This window comes from Haliotis rufescens, unplaced genomic scaffold (genome assembly GCF_023055435.1).
Source record: "Haliotis rufescens isolate VD_foot unplaced genomic scaffold, xgHalRufe1.0.p SCAF_13, whole genome shotgun sequence".
Taxonomy (NCBI): Eukaryota; Metazoa; Mollusca; class Gastropoda; order Lepetellida; family Haliotidae; genus Haliotis; species Haliotis rufescens.
This window is the reverse complement of record NW_025963813.1, coordinates 25,525,405-25,551,166: the sequence shown is the minus strand read 5'-3', so window position 1 is coordinate 25,551,166 and position 25,762 is coordinate 25,525,405. Positions and strand designations below refer to the sequence as shown.

At 40.6% G+C, this 25,762-nt stretch overlaps 1 protein-coding gene across 3 annotated transcripts in view; it reads left to right on the top strand.

The window, feature by feature from the left end:
* Positions 1–25,055, top strand: part of LOC124110781 (guanine nucleotide-binding protein subunit beta) — a 41,429-nt gene extending 16,374 nt beyond the window's left edge. For 2 of the 3 annotated variants that reach the window (XM_046470194.2, XM_046470192.1), the window contains exons 3-10: positions 5,031–5,110; positions 9,441–9,586; positions 15,383–15,446; positions 18,345–18,574; positions 18,806–18,935; positions 19,556–19,627; positions 21,268–21,484; positions 21,633–25,055. In XM_046470194.2, the coding sequence (XP_046326150.1) occupies positions 5,054–5,110; positions 9,441–9,586; positions 15,383–15,446; positions 18,345–18,574; positions 18,806–18,935; positions 19,556–19,627; positions 21,268–21,484; positions 21,633–21,739 (1,023 nt within the window). In that variant the 5' untranslated portion in view covers positions 5,031–5,053 and the 3' untranslated portion in view covers positions 21,740–25,055. Of the gene's footprint in view, positions 1–5,030; positions 5,111–9,440; positions 9,587–15,382; positions 15,447–15,506; positions 15,571–18,344; positions 18,575–18,805; positions 18,936–19,555; positions 19,628–21,267; positions 21,485–21,632 lie in introns of all 3 variants that reach the window. The other variant, XM_046470193.1, reaches the window with a different exon arrangement.
* Positions 25,056–25,762: the final 707 nt, after the last annotated feature.

Genomic DNA, 25,762 nt, shown 5'->3' with positions numbered 1-25,762 from the left:
TATAGACAGTAGGTGTCCTACACTGGGTGGATATAGACAGTAGGTGTCCTACACTGGGTGGAGATACAGTAGGTGTCTTACACTGGGTGGAGGTAGACAGTAGGTGTCCTACACTGGGTGGATATAGACAGTAGGTGTCCTACACTGGGTGGAGATACAGTAGGTGTCTTACACTGGGTGGAGATAGACAGTAGGTGTCTTACACTGGGTGGAGATACAGTAGGTGTCTTACACTGGGTGGAGGTAGACAGTAGGTGTCTTACACTGGGTGGAGGTAGACAGTAGGTGTCTTACACTGGGTGGAGGTAGACAGTAGGTGTCTTACACTGGGTGGAGATACAGTAGGCGTCTTTCACTGGGTGGAGATAGACAGTAGGTGTCTTACACTGGGTGGAGGTAGACAGTAGGTGTCTTACACTGGGTGGAGGTAGACAGTAGGTGTCCTACACTGGGTGGAGGTAGACAGTAGGTGTCTTACACTGGGTGGAGGTAGACAGTAGGTGTCTTACACTGGGTGGAGATACAGTAGGTGTCTTACACTGGGTGGAGGTAGACAGTAGGTGTCTTACACTGGGTGGAGATACAGTAGGCGTCTTTCACTGGGTGGAGATAGACAGTAGGTGTCTTACACTGGGTGGAGGTAGACAGTAGGTGTCTTACACTGGGTGGAGGTAGACAGTAGGTGTCTTACACTGGGTGGAGGTAGACAGTAGGTGTCCTACACTGGGTGGAGGTAGACAGTAGGTGTCTTACACTTGGTGGAGGTAGACAGTAGGTGTCTTACACTGGGTGGAGATACAGTAGGTGTCTTACACTGGGTGGAGGTAGACAGTAGGTGTCTTACACTGGGTGGAGATACAGTAGGCGTCTTTCACTGGGTGGAGATAGACAGTAGGTGTCTTACACTGGGTGGAGGTAGACAGTAGGTGTCTTACACTGGGTGGAGGTAGACAGTAGGTGTCTTACACTGGGTGGAGGTAGACAGTAGGTGTCTTACACTGGGTGGAGGTAGACAGTAGGTGTCCTACACTGGGTGGAGGTAGACAGTAGGTGTCTTACACTGGGTGGAGGTAGACAGTAGGTGTCTTACACTGGGTGGAGGTAGACAGTAGGTGTCCTACACTGGGTGGAGGTAGACAGTAGGTGTCTTACACTGGGTGGAGGTAGACAGTAGGTGTCTTACACTGGGTGGAGGTAGACAGTAGGTGTCTTACACTGGGTGGAGGTAGACAGTAGGTGTCCTACACTGGGTGGAGATACAGTAGGTGTCCTACACTGGGTGGAGATACAGTAGGTGTCCTACACTGGGTGGAGGTAGACAGTAGGTGTCTTACACTGGGTGGAGGTAGACAGTAGGTGTCTTACACTGGGTGGAGGTAGACAGTAGGTGTCCTACACTGGGTGGAGATACAGTAGGTGTCTTACACTGGGTGGAGATAGACAGTAGGTGTCTTACACTGGGTGGAGGTAGACAGTAGGTGTCTTTCACTGGGTGGAGATACAGTAGGTGTCTTTACACTGGGTGGAGGTAGACAGTAGGCGTCTTTCACTGGGTGGAGATGCAGTAGGTGTCTTACACTGGGTGGGGGTAGACAGTAGGTGTCTTTCACTGGGTGGAGGTAGACAGTAGGTGTCTTACACTGGGTGGAGATAGACAGTAGGTGTCTTACACTGGGTGGAGGTAGACAGTAGGTGTCTTACACTGAGTGGAGATACAGTAGGTGTCTTACACTGGGTGGAGATAGACAGTAGGTGTCTTACACTGGGTGGAGGTAGGCAGTAGGTGTCTTACACTGGGTGGAGATAGACAGTAGGTGTCTTACACTGGGTGGAGGTAGACAGTAGGTGTCTTACACTGGGTGGAGGTAGACAGTAGGTGTCTTACACTGGGTGGAGGTAGACAGTAGGTGTCTTACACTGGGTGGAGATACAGTAGGTGTCTTACACTGGGTGGAGATAGACAGTAGGTGTCTTACACTGGGTGGAGATACAGTAGGTGTCTTACACTGGTTGGAGATACAGTAGGTGTCTTACATTTGGTGGAGGTAGACAGTAGGTGTCTTACACTGGGTGGAGGTAGACAGTAGGTGTCTTACACTGGGTGGAGATACAGTAGGTGTCTTACACTGGGTGGAGGTAGACAGTAGGTGTCTTTCACTGGGTGGAGATACAGTAGGTGTCTTACACTGGATGGAAGTATACAGTAGGTGTCTTACACTGGGTGGAGATACAGTAGGTGTCTTACACTGGGTGGAGATAAAGTAGTCGTCTTTCACTAGGTGGAGGTAGTCAGTAGGTGTGTTACACTGGGTGGAGGTAGACAGTAGGTGTCTTACACTGGGTGGAGGTAGACAGTAGGTGTCTTACACTGGGTGGAGGTAGACAGTAGGTGTCTTACACTGGGTGGAGATAGACAGTAGGTGTCTTACACTGGGTGGAGATAGACAGTAGGTGTCTTACACTGGGTGGAGATAGACAGTAGGTGTCTTACACTGGGTGGAGATACAGTAGGTGTTTCTTTCACTGGGTGGAGGTAGACAGTAGGTGTCTTACACTGGGTGGAGGTAGGCAGTAGGTGTCTTACACTGGGTGGAGGTAGACAATAGGCATCTTTCACTGGGTGGAGGTAGACAATAGGCACCTTCCACTGGTTGGAGTTAGACAGTATGGGTGGAGGTAGACAGTAGGTGTCTTACACTGGTTGGAGATACAGTAGGTGTCTTACTGGGGGGGTGGGGGGGGGGGGGGGGAGTAGACAGTAGGGTGTGGACAGTATGTCTACAAAGATTTAATTGGTTTAACTGTGTCTAATGCTGTTGAAAACCACCTGATGTAGAAGTGAAGTGCAGGTCCTGCTGGCTGCATGTGTACCAGCTGGACTGAGTGGAGCTGTTGGTCATGTATGACTCACTGTCAGCTTGGACCTCTCGCTCATCTCAATACTGTCAAAGTTTAGGCCGGTATTGATTATGTCTAAATATAGCTGTATGGCATACTCCCAGTTTGAACATTAAAACAGCTATAATATGAATTAATCTATGGCATTCTTTGCATAGACCTGGACAATGTCTCTTGCTGTTGATACAATATTCTTGTTGCTAATTTATGTAGTGATTGAAAATATGGCAGGGTTTATCTAAGATTTCACACTCGGTGCCCTTGCGGACAAATTGGGAAAAAGTAATTGTGTTCAAAATGTCGAAATTTCTTAAAAGTCTGTATTTTCGTTAATTCAGGGGTATTTTGACATTTCATTCAGTATGTTTTCAATGTAAAATGTAAAACTAAACATTAAACACATCTTTTTTGTCTTAACTGGTCCTGTTATGCAATGCAAGCCACCTCTGCAAAGCAATAACATTTGTTGTTACCTGACAATCAGTTCACACACAATTTCTCCGAACCTTTTGTAATAAAATATATTTCAAATGTAGGCCAGATATACAATAAACATGTGTTTGTAACCAGATAGTGTAATAATAGGATTGATTTAAGTTTGGACTTGTTGCCTGGTATTTCCGTTGTTATATGCTCACGGTGATCATTTGGTGATAAGTTTTGCGATGGGGAAAAAACATTGTCCCAGTGTAAAACTTGAGTTTGTTAAAAATATATGTAATTTTGGAGAGCCATGTGTTGTAGCGCTATAGCTGAGATAGCACTATATCGAAAGGCGCATACAACACTACCATAATATCATGACTTGGCAAATACTTCCAATTTGGGATTTTTTTAATTGATAATTGCTTCAAACTTGAGGGTTAATATCAGCCTCTGAGCAAGTCTAGATCAATCCATTTAAGGGTTATTGTCAAGGTGTCCATTTATATTGTAAACGAAAGATTGAGAGCATCAGTAGAGTAAAATACTATAACAGAAACCAGACTTGCAGGCCCCCTCCTAATTCAAACTGTGCATCACTGGTACTTAATGTGCATGCACCTCACCACTAGTCATTTAATAATAGGCCACATAGTTTTTCAACTAATTTGAAATGATATGAAGACTTGGAGTACATCCTGTCTGATAGGGTGACGCTGATAAGAGTGTGTCATTGAGATGTCAGAGGACATTGACTATCTCATCACAGGACTTCCCTGTACCCACTTTGCTCATCCAATAGCTAGCAGTGACAGACCGACCTCAACAGCTCCATGGCAAATGCACTGAATGATTCTTTATGTTGTGATATGGAATGAGACGAGTGCCCTCTCCCAGATGTATGTGATCCAAGATCAGCTTATGTCATTATGTAAAGTTGTCACTTGTCACTTGTCTCATCTGATGGCAGTAGGACTCTTTCCAGTGGAAACCTTCTCTTCACAGTGTACAAGAAGCCAATCATAGTGTCTGGATTCCTTTCTGATTACAAATGATAATACAAATTTTAAGAGTGATTTACAATAGATCTATGTATACCTTAATTATTGAACAGTTAGTTTTAGGATTGGAGACAAGTTGAAAGTTGAATTTCCCCTATGGACACCAAGATCTAAAGTTCAGTGGAGTCTTGAGGGAAGCAGTATGTCTTTAGATTCACAACTATCATATTGAGAAATGGATTTCTATTTTGAGTATTGAGAGAATGTAAAATATGATTTTTGGTGTCACTGCTTGTCAGATATTGATTTGAAGGAAGCAGGATGGCTGTTTTGCGAAATGATGGAGCACTGACTCTTTGTGATGTGTCTGTGAAACTGAAATGTCGCATGATTGAACCCAGCTATGGTCTCTCAACACAATCTAGCATATAATGTTTTGTGGCATATTTAGATTGATTTTATCAAGCTATGACCTTTGACCTTTGCATTTGCTAATTTTTCTTGCATAGGTACATCTTGGACACCTGAAACTACAATACCTATGCAGCAATAATCCCAGCTATGGCTTCTCTAAAATGTGTTCTCGGAGTTCCGATTCAACTTTGAACATGTTGGTCATTATTTCTAGGATGTGCTGAAGTGTTGCCATTGATGCTATGCATGCCATTATAGGAGATGTAATATTAAACATGACACATTTCTTTTCAGATTTATACACATAGAATATCACAATGAGTGAACTAGACCAGTTACGACAAGAAACAGAACAATTGAAAAACCAAATAAGGGTAAGTAATCTATGTATGATATAGTGTGCATTAGTACCAGCTGTAGTCACAGCAATGTTCTTTTGTCTTATCAGTGTTTGTATGAAATGAGTCGTGATGCAATTGATTCGTAAGACCGTTTGTTGAAGTTCAAGCTTTATAACGGATTATGGGAAACAGTGTATGGGTTGAGGCAAGGCCTACTGATATGAAAGAAAGTCCATCTGTTAGCATTATGGAAATGCTGTCTTATCATGAGAGTTTCACTTCCAATGAAGCTGTCTTCAGGCTTGCCAGCAAGGAAAGGCTGTGATATTTATATTCAGCAGCACATTTGGGACCACTTGGAATGACAATCTGAAAGACATAATGATGCTGTGAGATCTGAGGATACTAAGGCCAGCACCCTGTTATCCCATAAAAAGTGGAGTGAGTAGTTGAGTACACTGGTGGGGCTGGTGGCTCACTGTGGCTGTGCTGCGGCTCCAGTATTGATCCACCATTGGCCAATGGATCTTGTTTAGTCAGGTGATTTGTGTGTGCTGCATCGGCCTGTCAGCCTGCCCAGCGGGATAGGTTCAACCAGATACAAAAATTACTCATTGATTTGGTAGATTTGAAGGAGTGAAATGCTGTCTTGCAAGAAGTAAGATGTATTTGAGTGTCTTCCGTTAGTGCTGCAAATTGGCCATGCATTTGCAATCATTTAAGGTGTGAAATGTGGTTGATGTTAAGGCAAAGGCTGTGAAAAACATATTAGAAAAAAGCAGTTGACAGCTGTAGTTGACAGCTGGGTGGACATTGTTCCCCAAGGACATTGATGGTGTTGACGTTGTATTGTCGCAGTATCAAGGTGATGGCAAGATTCTCCTGCAGTGTGCCGAAACCCACTTCTTTAATTGGAAAAGGAAGTCAAACCTAATTAATTAAAGTGTCACACATTATTACCCTCACCATGCTACATACAATATTGTATTCAATAGAACATCAGCCAAGAATGTATTTTGCATCTTTAATCCCAAGTATGACAACCAAATTCTAGTAAACGTCTGGGGCAATAAGCTCAGCTGATTATGATCCATATAATAATGCTAAAATATACACTAAATGTTGCCAAGAGGTAAGTTCATACACTGTATGTAAATGTTAGACAATATTGGTGAAATTGTCCCACCAATTACTTGAAATATTGACAAATTAAGTTTTATAAGCCAGCCTGTGCTCATTCAAATTGATTGTGCGTTCCCTGATTTCATGTTGGAAATGTTTGATCATCTGAATTATTAAATAAAATAAACCTAAATCAATATGCAATTATCATTATGTGATACACACAACATATCAGTATCCTCTCAGAGCTTCAGATAAGTTTTAAAAATATTCAAAACCCAATTACTTTCAATTAACTTGCGTACAGAAACGCATGCACTAAATGAAAAACTCAAATGAATAAAAAAACAGCACGAGTTAATACCTAATGAAGCTTTTTCAGCATGCGTACAAAGGAGCTAATTTCCAAAACACATTTACGAGCTTATTTACTTTATGAGTCAAGCCTATATATGTAGAACAGTTATTTACATCTAAAACATTATTTCATTTTTTTTAAATATTAAAATGTTCACTAATTTTGGTGAAAACCCAATAGAATGATGAATAGATGATTGAAAAATATATTGGTTACCCAATAAAAAATGTAATAACCCAAGTAAAATAGAAAATCTAGAGTAAAAACTCAATTGCTCAAAAAGTTTTCTGGACCTCTGTCCTCTTATGATGTCAGAGAGGTGAGTGTCATAAAGATGTTGGTTGCCCTATCTTCTTGACTAGAGTGGGCCCTCGAACACACTAGTCTGCCAAGCAGTTCACACACAATTCCTCCTTATTCAAAGTAGAAAATAGTGAATGACATTTTTGAATAAAATTGATAAAATAGATTACAATCAGATAAACAATGAAAACGGTTAATGGCTTAATTGCACACACCTCCACAGCTTTATTGTTTTTTTGGAAAAAGTGTGCACTATACACAAGAAAATACAGGAATTTGAATGGGATAAGTTAGAAAGGACTACAGTTTCAATTTAGCCTTCAAGTACTTCTCTTTTGTCAAAAAGTTTATGCAGATCCGAATATCATAAATTGGTTAAATAACACAACTACTTTTGTCTTATATTTTATTTTATCTTGAGTGAACAAGTAGCAAAATGTTTTCATAAAATTGAGTTGTGCTACATGCCAAATATGAGTTTGCAAATTTGTTTGTTGTGTCAATTATTGGACAACTACCCATGCTGACTGAACCCTGCTGCTGCTGCTGAGTGGCCTTCTGCTCACAGAACTACTTCTTAGGACCTGCTGTTAATCAAGTTATAAAAAAATGGAACACACATTTTACCAATAAAATGTTGTTTGTTGAGATTGAATCATGACAAATTGAAAACTGGAAGCAAACTAAAAAATTTACTGAGCAACAAAATTAATTTCTAGCTTTGTTTAGATTTCATGCTCTGATTGTACATATTCTGTTAAATAAGTTAAAATAGTACATTAAATAAGTTACTGAGTTTAATCATTTCTGCCAGCCAACACTTTTGACATTTCACATTGACTGGAACTTTGCTGAACATTAACTTCTTGCCCCATAAAGAATTGAAAATGGAATCCTTGACTTAGTTATCTGCTTGGGTAATTAACCAGTCTGGAAGGCAAAGGGGTTGCTTATTGTGATAGTTGCATGTAATTGTGGACCTTAACGTAAGACTTTCAACTCAGCTTTCTCGAAGTTTTCCAGATGAGTTAGATAAACGTTTTCCCTCTTCCCTAAATAGTGGTATACTTTAAACTAACTGATAGTATGCAAGGAGCATGTGAGGTGGTTGGTTTCTATATTGTTATTTCCTACCTCTAAGTGGGATGGGGATTTAAGAATGAATGCTCCCGCGATGAATGCCAATGTTTATTATGAGTAGTCGATGTTGATGCTGGTGGTTGTAACATCGTCGTGAACTAGATGATGTTGATGCCCATGTGTGTAAGGTCATGAAGTGGTTGATGCTGGTGGTTGTAACGTCATCGTGAAGTAGTTGATGTTGATGCCCATGTGTGTAAGGTCATGAAGTGGTTGATGCTGGTGGTTGTAACGTCGTCGTGAAGTAGTTGATGTTGATGCCCATGTGTGTAAGGTCATGAAGTGGTTGATGCTGGTGGTTGTAACGTCATCGTGAAGTAGTTGATGTTGATGCCCATGTGTGTAAGGTCATGAAGTGGTTGATGCTGGTGGTTGTAACGTCGTCTTGAAGTAGTTGATGTTGATGCCCATGTGTGTAAGGTCATGAAGTGGTTGATGCTGGTGGTTGTAATGTCGTCTTGAAGTAGTTGATGTTGATGCCCATGTGTGTAAGGTCATGAAGTGGTTGATGCTGGTGGTTGTAACGTCATCGTGAAGTAGTTGATGTTGATGCCCATGTGTGTAAGGTCATGAAGTGGTTGATGCTGGTGGTTGTAACGTCGTCGTGAAGTAGTTGATGTTGATGCCCATGTGTGTAAGGTCATGAAGTGGTTGATGCTGGTGGTTGTAACTTCATCGTGAAGTAGTTGATGTTGATGCCCATGTGTGTAAGGTCATGAAGTGGTTGATGCTGGTGGTTGTAACGTCGTCTTGAAGTAGTTGATGTTGATGCCCATGTGTGTAAGGTCATGAAGTGGTTGATGCTGGTGGTTGTAATGTCGTCTTGAAGTAGTTGATGTTGATGCCCATGTGTGTAAGGTCATGAAGTGGTTGATGCTGGTGGTTGTAACGTCATCGTGAAGTAGTTGATGTTGATGCCCATGTGTGTAAGGTCATGAAGTGGTTGATGCTGGTGGTTGTAACGTCATCGTGAAGTAGTTGATGTTGATGCCCATGTGTGTAAGGTCATGAAGTGGTTGATGCTGGTGGTTGTAACTTCATTGTGAAGTAGTTGATGTTGATGCCCATGTGTGTAAGGTCATGAAGTGGTTGATGCTGGTGGTTGTAATGTCGTCTTGAAGTAGTTGATGTTGATGCCCATGTGTGTAAGGTCATGAAGTGGTTGATGCTGGTGGTTGTAACGTCATCGTGAAGTAGTTGATGTTGATGCCCATGTGTGTAAGGTCATGAAGTGGTTGATGCTGGTGGTTGTAACTTCATCGTGAAGTAGTTGATGTTGATGCCCATGTGTGTAAGGTCATGAAGTGGTTGATGCTGGTGGTTGTATTGTCGTCGTGAGGTAGTTGATGTTGATGTCCATGTGTGTAAGGTCATGAAGTGATTGATGCTGGAGTTAAGTGTAGGTGATGAAGTAGAGTTGACTGAGTTATTTTGTTTCAGGAGGCCAGGAAAGCTGCGGCTGACACAACACTTCCTCAGGCAGCAGCAAATGTTGACCCTGTCGGCAGAATTCAAATGCGCACCAGGCGCACCCTTAGGGGCCATCTTGCAAAAATATATGCCATGCATTGGGCATCTGATTCCAGGTAAACATTTCTCTCTGATCAAGCCTTAAATATTGAACGAAGTTTGACCATCTTATTCTGTCTCACACTATTTCAGATTGATATCAATTTGGATTTCTGAGAAAAAGATTTCACTTCTTTTTGGTGAAACTTGTTAGCTTTGAACACTCAATCAACCGAAGACTTTGAAAGGTTGTGTCAAAAAGAAGATGTATTAGAACAATACTTGTTGGTAATTGAAGTCTTTGTTTAGTTTACTGTTCCTCTTTTTGACACTATTCCTTAATAATATTTAAGGCTTGAATCTGATTCTTAAAGGATTTGCATGAAACCCCTAAGAATAATATTGCACTTTCTCTTAGAATTTCTTTTCCAGCATGATGTAGTTTCATAGTGAGAGATTTTGTTTTTCTTTTGACAGTTTAAGACCATGTTATAGAATTGTTTGGCACAATTGGATTCCAACTTCACAGTAAAGCTTTCCATTGTTCTTTTGAATATGTCCATTTCAAAAGTTAAGGCCCATAACAGTGACCTATCTTGACCTGCTCAGAGGCCAATGTTCGGCCACAACAGAAAATGACAGCAAAAATTACCGTTTTGAATTTTTTTAAATCCCAAATCCTCAGAACAACATTCAAGAACATTTTGAACATTATGATTTTTGGCCCAATTTGCCTGCCAAAGGCACTCAGTCTGGCATTCTAGATAAGACCCTACATAATAATTTCAAGGATTTATGCCAGCCAAACCTTTTGTCTTTTGTTGTAGTTTAGTGTATTGCACATTTCTTCACTGAATTGCCAGGGCAATGCTTTACAGCATGTGTGAGTTTCCCTGCAGATCACCAACAGTTGATTGACAAACCAAGATAGCATTACACTCCATTTCTAATCCAGACTCAACTTATGAATTTAAAGTAATTATCTCAAACACTGAATATTTTCTTTTTCCTGTAAATTCATTTAGCTACAATTCAGAACTGTGCTTTTTATTATGTTGACATTATGGAGCATGAGAAAATTGTCATTGAATTTATATAATAAAAAGGTTCAAAGGAATAAGATTATGAACATTTTGTTACAGGGGCAAATAATTTTGTGCAAAATATAGGCAATTAAACAAGCTGATAAATATCAATGATGGATGATAAGTTCCGATTACAAGAAGCGTTTCCATGGGAGTTAATAAATGTTAAATGTTGCTGAATGAATTTCACAAATAAGTTACGAAACCTTTGAAATTTTATGACATTGCCAGGTGTTTTTGGAGACTGGTTTCTTTGACTTTCAAACCAGCATCATTCTGATTATCATAGTTAAGGCCTCACATGCCACCACAAGATGAAACTGGAATAAGAACTCCACAATATTTGGCATAAACAATACAACGTGGATAGTCCACTGAGGTTGTAAATGATAAAAAATCCTGTAATTATGTTTTGTTTTATTATCTCACCCTTGGGGGGGGGGTGGAAGAGGTGCAGGTAATTTCATCAAAGGAGGGGAGCTAGATGTGTGATATTAGCCTGATGCCTCCAGCCTGTCTGCTGTGAGATCTGGCTGACACGTAGCCCTAGCCAGACATGTTGGAGTGCTAGTCCAGTAGTGGGGGAGCTGATGATGACCAGGCTAGAGGAGGACTATCCATGCCTCATGTTCCAACAATTCATATGTCCAAATTTATTGTGAAGATCATAACTTGGGAGATGTTCTCTATAAAAGTTTGTAATATCTATATAGTAGCAAAAAGGAAGAAGAAATTGGCTAGTTTTTCCTAAAACTGTTTATTGTGTAGTAGATAGAGAGTCTGCACTGGATAGAGAGTGTGGAGGGTCGGTGGTTCCATCCCTGAAATTGCTTATAGAATATTTATGTGACTTTAAACATGTCTGCGACGGTATCACATTGAAAATGTCATTATTGCCTATCACTTTGCCATTTCTGCATGTATCATAAATTTTTTAGTATGCAGTATGACCTATAACGGATTTGTGGTATATTTTAATATTTGACTGAGCTGCGACCTTTCACATCTGTTCTAGTGTTACTGCATTTTTTTTTGTCTCTTTTGAAAGTACAAAGCCTGGAGCTGAAACTTGTATTAATGATACCACCTATGGTATCTTTACAATTTCACACAGAATTCCAGCACACAACTTTATTTCATTATTTCTTCCTAATTCAGGCAAGCTACATAGCCTTGTCCTATTTTTACTAATTTGATTTGGCGTTCAAGTCTTAAGGAAAAGGAAATTGTTATCGTGAGATATTTTGGGTGTATGCCGGGATACAATCCGTGACTAGTCCAGAGCTTAGCTGGAAATATAGGAAATGAAATTCAGAAGTCAGTCGGATTTAGGTGTTACTCAACTTTTATCAGGATTTGTCTGTGTAACAACACCACAGGCTTATGTTTTGATCTTTCTCTCTCTCTATATATACATATATATATATAGAGAGAGAGAGAGAGAGAGAGAGTTTTGGTGTTTCGAGGGATGTGAAATAATAATCGTGTTACCTGATTGAGCAGTATGTATGAGGGTCATGAGATGAACTTCAGGCCACCCACATGAAGGAGACAGTCCCCCCCACTAGTGACTGTTTGAGTTGCAGTATGTATCAGGAGACATCGGTCATGAGTTGGTTTCCGGGCCACATGAAGGAGACAGTCTCCCCCCCCACTAGTGACTGTTTGAGTTGCAGTATGTATCAGGAGACTTGGGTCATGAGTTGGTCTCCGGGCCACATGAAGGAGACAGTCTCCCCCCCCACTAGTGACTGTTTGAGTTGCAGTATGTATCAGGAGACATCGGTCATGAGTTGGTCTCCGGGCCACATGAAGGAGACAGTCTCCCCCCCCACTAGTGACTGTTTGAGTTGCAGTATGTATCAGGAGACATCGGTCATGAGTTGGTCTCCGGGCCACATGAAGGAGACAGTCTCCCCCCCCCACTAGTGACTGTTTGAGTTGCAGTATGTATCAGGAGACATCGGTCATGAGTTGGTCTCCGGGCCACATGAAGGAGACAGTCCCCCCCACTAGTGACTGTTTGAGTTGCAGTATGTATCAGGAGACATCGGTCATGAGTTGGTCTCCGGGCCACATGAAGGAGACAGTCCCCCCCACTAGTGACTGTTTGAGTTGCAGTATGTATCAGGAGACATCGGTCATGAGTTGGTCTCCGGGCCACATGAAGGAGACAGTCCCCCCCACTAGTGACTGTTTGAGTTGCAGTATGTATCAGGAGACATCGGTCATGAGTTGGTCTCCGGGCCACATGAAGGAGACAGTCCCCCCCACTAGTGACTGTTTGAGTTGCAGTATGTATCAGGAGACATCGGTCATGAGTTGGTCTCTGGGCCACATGAAGGAGACAGTCCCCCCCACTAGTGACTGTTTGAGTTGCAGTATGTATCAGGAGACTTGGGTCATGAGTTGGTCTCCAGGCCACATGAAGGAGACAGTTCCCCCTGCTAGTGTGACATGTCTTGCGTCATCCATTCCACTGTAAATGTCAACATTGGCCACATTGCTCCAGTGACGCTTGAGGATAATTACATTGTAGGTCACGACAGACGAGTGTTGTACATCCATCCATTAAGGGACACTTAAGTCAAAATTTCTGCAAACTTCATACAAAATGTTGACGCCTGTTGCACTTATATAACCTGTCTAATAAGATTTTGTCATTTGGAGTGATCTTGTTATACGGTAAGGTTTGATAAGTGATGGACAGACAGCTCCAGTCACCATTGGAGACAGGCTATGACAGTGCAGATTGTGTATGTGATATTAAGACTGCAACTCAAGTAGCAACTACTGTCAAGTAGTGTTTGTTATGTAGTGGGATATAACATTAACGGCTGTCTATGTATTGGAATAAACAAGGAAATTGTGAACCTTCCTTTCATGATATTTCAAAGAGCTTTCAGTACACAACACGGCCAAAATATGCACAGCACTCAGTGCTCAAAATATATTCCTATTTTCTGTTCAGCGGCTAAACATGTTTAGGGAATCAGTGATCATTGAAGTTTCCCATCTTGCACTGTCATGACTTGAGAATTTCTGAATTTAGCAAGAAATAGATTGTCCCAATTGCCAGTCCCAAAAATGTCTCAAAACAAGATTTAGAATATATATGAAGTTTATTAGATGTTACAAGGTTATATGGTATTGACAACCATTTTGGTTCATGAAGAAATGACTGCGAGCTCTCCCTTCACTGTTAGCATAGCCAGGTCTTAGTGTTTGTTTGAACTCTTAGAAATAGTTGAAAAAAATAGCTATTTATTTTATGAGAAACCTATTTCTGACACATCTTATGTTGGTTTAAGCCTACCTTGGTTGATGTGAAGCCAGTGTTGCATGTGCCCTATTATCCGTACATAATTGTGAATACCACCTGATGAGGGTTTTAGCATAGAGAAGGAACTCCTGATTATGAATTGCAAGTTTATCTGTCAGTTCTTTGGTTGTATAGCCAGTATACTTCTCATTTGACAGTAGAGATTGTATGGGGGATCACCATCAGCTTACCAGGGTCAGTAGAACCGTGGAGGCTCTGACTATTTGACGAAAGACCCAAAGGAATGGTTGCCATGACGACATGTTCATGATGTAAAAGACAGAAGCAAGGGCTAGAATGCTATTGATTTCTCTTGGTTATTGGAGCCACACAGACACTGCCAGCTATAGGGAATATTGCCTGATATTTGCACACAGCCAGGCCTTCCAGTCAATAGGCAAGATAAAACAGTGTTACATATCACTATCAGGACATTCTTGGCTCCAGATACATTTCCTTTTCTTGTTGTTTGTTAGTGACGGCCCTGGAGGCAGAGTAGGAATTGTCTTGCTGACTGATGCACACTGGCTGCAAGGGGACAGTGCTGCATGCTTAGTGTCTGTTGAATCATAGTGTCTGGTAATGAGTTGAAGATGCATTCAGCAACTCTTCATTACATTAAAGTTTACATCTTCGGAATCCAGATGAAAGGGGTTTCACAAATCATATTTGCAGGATATGAAATTGTTTGCTGAGTAGTGGTTTGCTGCCAGGCTGCTTATTAAGGTTCACACACTTAGGGAAAAACAATAATAATACAAAGAATGAACTGTTGCTGCAGCATGCAGCTTCATGGCCACCCCAATGCTATCATCAGTTGTTGCACTGATGATATTTATGTGGACATATACATTGGGCAAGTTCCAGAAAATCTATCTATGAATATTGTATGCAATTATATCCAAATATTTTTGATAATATATATTGTCAGTGAAACATGGTTTCTGCCTTTGAGGTATACTGTCAAATGCATTTCACTGAAATGGATAATGCTGAGGATATGAAGCAGCCTGTAATCCCACATCTCTCACCAACTTGTTTCACCTTTTTAGCTGCACCCACAGATGTAGACTTCTTTTGTTTTACTGCAGTCCTGTTTGTTTTATGCATGCTTCATGGATGTTGACAATAAGCACCATCTATTGTTGTACTATGATATGCTGTTGGAGGAACAAAACCAGACAAACCTGTACACATACTTCAGAATATATGTTTGCCTGTTCATGCTTCTCAGGACCATCAATAATAGATGTACCAGCTGTTCAGATGACCATAAACTAGTCCTATGCGTGATCAATATAGATCATGTCCCCTGCAGCTAGTGTGTAGCAGTTAATGGATGTCAGAATCCGCCAGCATGTTGTAATGCTGAATTAGCCATCTCCAACCCAGGCAGCACAGTGTCTATACCACCATGTCATGACATTCACCGTGAATAATATACACAACTCTCTTCCTTTTTTCAGAAATTTAGTTTCAGCTTCGCAAGATGGTAAATTAATAGTATGGGATACTTGCACCACCAACAAGGTAGGTAACAGAGCAGTCGTATCCATGTTTGATTGTTGTGTTTTCTTTTGTTTGTTTCAGAAGTCTTGTATCTGCATCACAAGATGGTAAATTAATAGTATGGGATGGTTTTACTTGCAACAAGGTGAGACATGTTTCTGACAAATTTGCCCAGAGATGCCAAGATGATGTAAATACAGATCAAGTATTGAACAAAGATAGTGTGATGTTGCAACATTCTATACCTGACAGGACTTCAAGTTTTTTTGAATCTTCTTTTACATTGTCACTTGGTCATTGTGTGTTGTAAGGTTTTCCAACAAGTTGAAGTGTAGATCTTGTATAGTTTTCAGTTCATGAAGTTTGCATAGCAACAAAGATTTAAGATAACTGATAGTTTGGGTTTAATAAAGATGACTGTACGATACTTACAGTTGCCCTGAGCTTTCTTATTGCATCAGTATTGCATCATATTGACTGCCTCCAAGAGAGTGGAGTCATCTGCCACAATAAGATTAAGGGTCAATAATGGATGATAAGAGTTTTATCATTGGAAATGTTGATGCATTATCAAGGAATCAGGGCATAACATGGTATATGTATATTGTTTGTTATAAATAACAAAGTAAAGTAATTTGTTGACATCTAGACATGTTACCATAGTTACAACTACTGTGGAGTTAAAGAAACCGTAATGTTAGCCCTATGAGTTCTTCAGACCTTGTCCACAGCAACTTGAGAAAATGAGAAATCCATTGCTGTGAAATTCAGACTGCTTCCTCAGCTTCAAGCTTGCTACATGCTACGCTGCTGGGGGATTCTGCCTAATGCTTGCTGTGTCAGTTGGCAAGGTTACAGTGAGCTAAGCATGCATCTTGCATATTCACAGACTAGATTAGCCACTTCAGTATGTGAAGATGGTGCTGCTGTGTTTAAGAAAGCTTGTGAGTGTTGCTGGTGTTATTGGTTATTGGTGTATGTAGCAGGGCACCAAGCATATGAGGTTGTCAGGTAGCTCACCTGCAACTGATGTTCAGCATCGCTGACACTCAGCCCTCCAAAACAGAAGGATGATACAGCATGAGACTTCCCTTAATAGAAATGAGGATTGTGCTGTGCTTGACGAAGCATATATAGCAGACTGGTAGTCAGCATTAGATTAGCATTATCTTGGCATCTCTGTTCTTTCGACCCAAAACTGGCTGGCCTCCCGAACTCTCACCTCATGCTCTGGTTCATTACTATAAACTTGGAACAACTGCTCCAGTGAGTGGAATAAATATCACTCTTGTTTCAAATTGACACATTACTAATAAATTATTTCATTTTGTGATGACAAGAACAACTGAAATATACTGCACTTTTTTTTCAATGATCACTGTGTACTTTTTATTAAATTAAAGCACTTAATGAGTTTTGGAATTTCATATTTGCGTGTATTTTGTTTGGAGTTGCCTCCAACCCAATGATATTATGTCTGAGGGAAAAGGTACTCTCTTCCTTGATTGCTGTTTGTATTATTGGTGTCTGTCTTGCTTAACATAATCACGTTGCTTGGTAGGTGTCAGTCATCTAACCATCTTTTTTATTCCAAAAGATACAATTATTTGTTGATTTGGGTACAGAAGAAACCCAACAAGAAATCATTTAGAAGAAATGGGAATTAGTATGTTGTAGTTGGGTTTACATGGAAATTTTGTGTGATGATGATGAATATAAGTATCTGGAGACTGACATTCTACCAACTGTTACATGTAGCCAAATTTGTTTGTCTCGTTTGTCTTTTATCTGTCTTCCTCCTTTGCTTCAGTTTTGTACTAATGTAAAATTTATTTCCTGAATTTCTGAGCTGTATGTCTGTTAATGTCATGTTTTACTGTCTGATATTTGTCCTCAATATTGTTTTCATCAGTATCATTGTTTTTGACAAACCTTTGGAGAAATCCAGACCGTGTAGACATTGGAATGACATAAGTATAAAGTAGTGTGTGGATGATTTGGTTTGATACTCTGTATGCAATAGGCAGAGAAGCAGTGGATGATTTGTCCAGTGAAAGGTTTTGGTTCATCTATGGAGTTGTTACCTGATTGAAGCATCATAAGAACAATTTGTCATGGGAGGGTTTGTCCTGATGATATGGTGAGTATGCACTATCCTTAAGGACTATACACTATCACACTATGACGACCTATGTGCTGTCCTTGTGGATGGTATGGCCTGCCATGGCCTGTACGCTGTCCTTGTGGATGCCATGGCCTGTGTGCTGTCCTTGTGGATGCAATGGCCTGTGTGATGTCCTTGTGGATGCCATGGCCTGTGTGCTGTCCTTGTGGATGCCATGGCCTGTGTGCTGTCCTTGTGGATGGTATGGCCTGTACGCTGTCCTTATGGATGGTATGGCCTGTGTGCTGTCCTTGTGGATGCCATGGCCTGTGTGATGTCCTTGTGGATGGTATGGCCTGCTATGGCCTGTACGCTGTCCTTGTGGATGGTATGGCCTGTATGCTGTCCTTGTGGATGCCATGTCCTTGTGGATGGTATGGCCTGCCATGGCCTGTATGCTGTCCTTGTGGATGGTATGGCCTGTGTGCTGTCCTTGTGGATGGTATGGCCTGTGTGCTGTCCTTGTGGATGGTATGGCCTGTGTGATGTCCTTGTGGATGGTATGGCCTGTGTGATGTCCTTGTGGATGCCATGGCCTGTGTGATGTCCTTGTGTATGCCTTTGTGGATGCCATGGCCTGTGTGATGTCCTTGTGGATGCCATGGCCTGTGTGCTGTCCTTGTGGATGCCATGGCCTGTGTGATGTTCTTGTGGATGCTATGGCCTGCATGTTGTCCTTGAACAAATAAAATCTCTGGTCATGGACTGGACCTCTGTTTGTAGCATGTGTGTTGAGTTCGAGTGTTATGTTTCAGGTTCATGCTATTCCACTTCGCTCCAGCTGGGTAATGACCTGTGCCTATGCTCCTTCGGGCAGCTACGTCGCATGTGGTGGGCTGGACAACATTTGTTCCATTTACAGTCTAAAAACTCGAGAAGGCAATGTCCGTGTTAGTAGAGAGTTGCCTGGCCACACTGGCTACCTCTCTTGTTGCCGATTTCTCGATGATAACCAAATAGTCACAAGCTCAGGAGATATGACTTGGTGAGTAACCTGTTAAGTTAGCTTCTTGAAAAGTTCATTAATACACCTAGAGGCAAATATCATTCTAAGAATATTTATCTATTAGCGGTTTCACCCATTGGCGAAAAGATAGCAGCTAAGTATTGTAGCTAATGATAGATATTGTATTTGTATTGGTGTTGCTGTTACTGTAGAAGGAAGTCTCGATGTGTGGTACCTATGTTTATACATTGATCTCTTTTATCTCCACAGTGCATTATGGGATATAGAAACTGGCCAGAACACCACTTCATTCACAGGGCACACTGGCGATGTCATGAGTCTATCACTGGCTCCTGATATGAAGACATTTGTGTCTGGTGCTTGTGATGCATCGGCTAAGGTGAGATGTTTACATAATAGCAGTTACTGTAGCCATAGGTAGTCCTACCACCCTGAACCATCAGGGAGCAGTGGATATGAGGGTAGAAATGGCATCTATATGCCTTCCCAACTCTGACTACTGTAAATCATGGAATTAATAGAGTTTGTTGTTACTTCACTGAACTGAAACACAAGTATAGAACATGTAACAAATCATCCAAAACAACATGCCTGCATGTCAAGTGAGCTTATGTATGGCCTGTTGTCTGGTATCTTCTCAGGAACCACTGCACCAATGAGCGGAAATACTGCTCCTAAATTCTCTGACAATGCATTTCCTCCCAATGTTAGCATGATGTCAGAAACTGAACTGTTACATGCTTGTTTCCACAATGTTCACATCAGATTTTAAATCTGGCTGCCATGGCCATATTTTGTCATATCATTAGAATTTCTTGGTTTCTCTTACCATTATACAGAAATTTGAATCTTAACGCTGACAGATACTTTTGTTGAGTGTCAGTCTTTCTCATTATGGCCATTTCACTATTTTTCATTATGTTAACATGATAATCATTGAGCTGTAGAAGCTGTAAAATCCAGAACATTTTCTTTTAAACTACACAATTCTTGTTTCAGCTGTGGGATATCAGAGATGGAATGTGCAAGCAGACTTTCTCAGGCCATGAGTCAGATATTAATGCAATTACGGTAAGTGCCTAAAGTACTCACGGAAATGAAAATAAACTGTTTTTTCGACCTCAGATCTTAAATTATTGCAGTTAATATACAAAATATGTAAATATTCAAACAACTAAATTAGTACTAACTGGGCCGTGGCACAAATACAGCGTATCAAATGTTTTTATGCCTTTTTACACGTAAAAGTGTGTAAAAATGTGAATAAAACAGACTATTGTGAAACAGGGCATAACCAGGTGTAAGTAGATCAAGGTGACCTATGACACCTTGACGACAGGTGAGAACAGGTGCATAATGCCTATAGTCTGTTTCTGCTATGTCAATTTGGACTTAGTTTTATTTTTAAATGTTGAAAGTGCCAACAAATTACCTCCTGTAAAGTACATTTTGTATTGTTCACTGAGATCAAACTAGCAACTCCAGACTATTACATTTCGAGTTGTTTTGTTATTTCGTATTTACAGCTACGTAACACTTTGTGTCGATTTTTAAATTGAGAAAAAACAAACTCATATACACAGTAAGCTGCGGTTACGAACTGAAAGGGATGACTAATTTTAGTTTGTTATAACCGTAGTTCATTATGAGCATAAATGGCCAGGACCAAAAAAAACAGTTTGTTTTATCAGCCAGTTTGTTCTTAGCGTGTTTGTTAAAAGAGTAGTTTACTGTATGTACAAGGCAGAATTAAAGAAAATTGTGTTAGATCCTAAGAATATTTCTGTCAAGTATGTTGAGTTTCCTCCGATTTTGTCTTCTTGTTCACATAGGTTTATTATACCCCCGACAAAATGTCGGGGGTTTATAGTTATACCAAGATTCCGTCCGTCCGTCTGTCCGAAAACTTTGTCCATGCGATTTCTCTTAAACTATTCAGGGGATTCACCTCAAACTTAGTACATATAATCTGTGTCATATAGAGGGGTGCAGTCAAAAGAAGAAAAATGTTTTTATTAATTTTCCATTATTTTAATGAATTTTTCAAACCCTAACGTCCATCTGAAAACTTTGTCCGCGTGATTTCTCTTAAACTATTCAGTGGATTCATCTCAAACTTAGTACATATAATCTGTGTCATATGAAGGGGTGCAGTCAAAAGAAAAAAAAAATTATTATTAATTTTCCATATATTTTTTTAATGAGTGAGTGAGTGAGTTTGGTTTTACGCCGCTTTTAGCAATATTCCAGCAATATCGGCGGGGGCCACCAGAAATGGGCTTCACACATTGTACCCATGTCGGGATTCGAACCCGGGTCTTCGGCGTGACAGGCGAACGTCATTTTTTAATGAATTTTTTAAACCCTAACGTCCGAAAACTTTGTCCGCACGATTTCTCTAAAAGTATTCAGTGGATTCATCTCAAACTTAGTACATATAATCTGTTTCATATGGAGGGCTGCAGTCAAAAGAAAAAAAATTTTTTTTTATTAATTTTCCATTTTTTTATTAATTTTTCAAACCCTAAAGGCTAACCCTATCCTAGCTATTTAATTTGTAACTACTGACACACTAGGCGGGTCGGGGGTATTAGTGAGCCACGCTTACTTTTGCACTTGTTGTCACTATTACGGCTGAAATACTGCTGATTTGACTTTGTTTTAACTCACTCATATAGGTTTTTGTTTCACCTGCTGATTGTTTTCTGCAGTATTTCCCGAATGGCTCTGCATTTGCTACGGGGTCTGATGACGCCACGTGCCGCCTGTTTGATATCCGGGCAGACCAGGAGATCGGCATGTACTCCCACGACAACATCATCTGTGGTATCACATCTGTGGCCTTCTCCAAGAGTGGACGCCTGCTCCTCGGCGGATATGATGACTTTAATTGCAATGTATGGGACGTGCTCAAACAAGACAGAGCAGGTATGATGCAGATTGTTCATGATAGTCATGATGGTGTTTTACTTACCTCTGTATTAGGGCCGAAATTCATATTTTGTATGGTGAGTGTAGAATTTTACAAACTGCAAGTAATAAAACCACAAACTGATGGATACTTTGCTTATTACAGGTGTGTTAGCTGGCCATGACAACCGTGTGAGCTGTTTGGGTGTGACAGAGGACGGGATGGCCGTGGCAACAGGATCATGGGATAGCTTCCTCAAGATCTGGAACTGAGGCCTGTGCACACGGTGGTGCAGGATGGGCGAGTTGTGTGTGTGGTCCGTCAATGTCCATGTTGCTTTTCTTTCTGTAATGGCAGTCTTGTTCTCACAACACGTGGAAGGATGCGATCTGATGTTGGTGAGAGGCTCACACTGTACAAGACTATCCAGTGCGTGGTGATAGTCACCTGAGGACAACCCCCTGGTGTATATACGGACTACCCATTTCTGTCTGTCTGTCTCTCTTGTTTCAGTAGATAGACATTGAGCTCCAGTATGTAAGGGAGACCAACACAATCACTTCTCATTGGAGTCCCATCAACCACCTGTGAGAAGAAGCAGCCTGCGAGTGACTACACGTAGTCCTCACAAACCTACAAGTGACACAATCATCTTGGATCATGTGGGATAAGCGATTAACCCTGTGGTGTGGATTCCTGTACTCCAACTCTTAAGGGTTAACTAACATTTTGAGGGATAGATGGGCAATTTCACTGACGATAAAGGAACAAGTCGACTGACTGACTTAAAACAAAGATTGCAATAATTTCGTGAAAAATTATTACTTGGATTATGGTGGTCTTTGAAATGAAGTGAATTGCCCAGATTGGAAGGAATTTGAAAATGTGCATTCTGAAAGATGCTTGATTTAGCAGGAGGTAACACTTGTAGGTTTACATTTTATGTAGTGTGGTGAAATAACAATTAAATGTGAGACAAAAGTGTAGCATTTTACCATTTTCAAGACATGACCATTAATTAATTAATTGCTGTCTTAAATTTTGCATATGTCTTGGCAAGAAGTGTGTACAAGGCGTATCAAGCCGTATTGTATCCTCTTTTGATATTGAAACTGAATTGATTGTACTTTTATTTCTGACATGGAATTGTAGATGGAAAAGTCTGCTTCATCGCTCAAGTCTTCTATGTGTCTGTTTGTGAGAACGTCTTCGTGTCAACTTCTCATTGCATACTGTGCAGAGCAAATGTTCTGCCATGCCGCTCTTCACCCGTGCAGTTCTCTGGACAGAGGGGTCAGTGCAGAGAGCTGCACATCCATGGCATACCTGCTTCCTCAGTGCATGCATCTACTTGAGGTGTGTGCATGCGCGAGGCATCTATGCTAGCACTGTAGCCACATTGCTGTCGGTCCACACAACTGAAACCATGTGTGGTAGTGTGGACCGAGTGGCATCACTGTACAGTGTGCTTGTGACTGAGCGATGCAGCTTGCCATCATATTGTCAGTCTGCTTCCCAGTCTGTCGTGAAATATCTGCGTATAGTGTGGATATTTGGACACCCATATATGAATTGTAGTGCAATATTTGTATGTGTCAAGTGTGGGTATCGCTTCAAGATGTGTGTCTGCACACAAGTCACTTTGGAGTCCCGACCTAACTTTTATGCAATCTTCCTCATTTCCATATTTACTGCGATACGGTGTATGAGAGCTTGCCCTCTGAATCCAGTTTCTTGGAGGTTTTTTCCATTTAATGTAATGGTTGATACTTCCTTTTGTCCGGATTTAGATTGTGAGTCAAAGTCATTCAAAAACAAGAACGGGGGACCAAGGTCGGGGCATGGTTGGCTTCTCCCGGAGTTTTCCCGGAGTAATGTTGACAGTGAATCACATGTCCTGTAAGTGCACTGTTGCTGTGCTGGGATACCCAATGGACACCCGTTGTTACAAAAGCCGCCTCGACTACTATATAGCATATACTATCCAAATTACCATGTGTGCAAGTGTAGATATTTGTTGCAAATGTGTCTTGTGACATGAAATATTTGAAAGAAAATAATTGTAAAAAATACACCCATTTTTCCATGGATTATCGGTTTTGTTGATGTATCTTGAACGACAACATTTAAACAGCACCCCGTTTTAATCCTATTGTTTCTTTTGTTCAAGTCAATGTTTTGGTAACAAACATTATTTATTGAACCTTGTATGTTACCATGGCTAAGTTATATCTCTGGACATTTATCTTCTAGCTGCTGTCTGATAAACAATGGGATCAGCTTTTATCTCAGAGTTGTCAAGGTCAGAGGGTCACGTGAAGGTCATGATTATGTCATGATGCATTTCCGTATTAAGTCAAGAATTGCCAAACACCTTCTTTGCCAAAACAGTCAGTTAAACATCAAGAGGCTACTTTGCTTAGACGGAAATGTATGTATTCCTAGGAGACCCACACACCAACAACAATTGGAAGAGTGGCATGAAGCGTACACGGGATAGAAGCTGATCCTGTGTGGTGTTGTAACAGCTATCACTGACTTTGTCATCATGGCAGTTGCAGATATGTTGCAGTATATACATGGAACTTTGTACCTGTGTGATGAGGTCTCATATCTCAATGAAGTCAGCTTTGTTTTAGAAAACCAGAAAATCCAAAAAATATCCTTGGATGTCAAATCTCACAAAAGTATATTCTGAATAGGGAGGGGAAGTAAACCGATTGAGATATGGAACTGAAGTCTTGAATTGAGGGAAGGTGTTTCAGTGATTTCTATGAACCTGATGGATCTGATAGTGTAGTGTTAATCAGGGGAAACTAACCTTATGTCGGGATTGTTCAACTCGGCTCCTATCCCGAGAGCTTGTGTCTACTGTGAAATCTATTTGTATATGACATAATTATGTTTTTAGTGCGTTTACTCATTGTTTTTGCATTTATGTATCTAATGTTTTTTCTAAGGCAAGTATTACATAATGACTAATCGTTGCACAAGATTTGTTCAACATGTGCTGCGATATGATGGTAGTTTTCAGAAATTGTGACAAGAAAGACTCAATTTTAGTTTCACAGACTAATCGTTGTTAAGTATGTGTCATAGATTCTTCTGTAACATATTCACAATAATATATTTGTATCCTTATTTAAATATATTTGGAAACATAGACAATTTTGGGAAAAATGCCATAGATTCTAATTTATGTCTGTGATATTAAAATTTTGAAAGTGTACGTACGTCTCAGCAGCGACCATTGTACTATCTAGGCAGTGTTGGCATGCGTGACTGGTCTGCATGATATGAATGTCTATAGTCACACTTTGCTTCTGTATTCATTATATGTAGTCCCTGCTAGTAGCAGCTGTCAAATGATTTCTGAAATTTAACAAATTTCATTGTCACAATGTAGAAAAAAAACTGTCGGTTGTCAAGGTGTTGACAGCAGACATCTTTGAGCAGCCTGTGCAGCCGGCGGACAACACGACTTGCTGTTGTGCTGCACGAGCTCTAGTCTATATACACTTTGTGGACTCATTTTCGTATGTGTACATGTAACTCATTTGTCAAATAAAGCTATTTGTCTTTATGAAATGCTAGGGTTTGTAATGTATTTGGTTGACCCTTGATTCACAGTGTGGTCCTCGAACATAGTTTACTTTAGCCTGTACCAGTATTATCCAACTGCCCACCAGTTTGTTCAGTGCATCGGGGAAGAAGAGGCTATATGACATTGAATCAACCTTGGGTGAGAATATAATGCATGTTGCATTGTGGTTGCATAAATTATGTTTGTCTTTCATGACAGTTAAAACATAGTTGCATGTGTGGAAAGAACATTGACAAAAATCATTTTGGCTTGTCGGGTACTTAAGTCCTATCCCACCTGAAATTTAAGTTGAGAGCCCTTATGAACCCATTGACGGTGGGTAGGAGGGGTGCCCTTGATAACCCGCTCCTACTTCCTGGAACTGTTTCACGTAAAGAGATGAATTCATGATTGAATTTGTCTTTCTCTTGTATTCCCCTTTGGGTGGTTGTAAACAGCCATGAGGAGGTAGGGGGATCTCTCAACAACACTTGCTAGGCAGGGACATCCATATGTGTTCATGGTGTCTCGCATTATGTACACATTCTACAGGTTATTCTTCCTTGTGAATTCACAAAAGATAATTCAAATGTGCAGTTAAAATGTCTCTGGATATTTTGGTAAATATTATCTACCTTATGAACTCCGGAGAAAAGACAAAGCAGTGTGGCATTATTTGTAACCCACGATCTGTGAAACTGGAAGGGTTTTG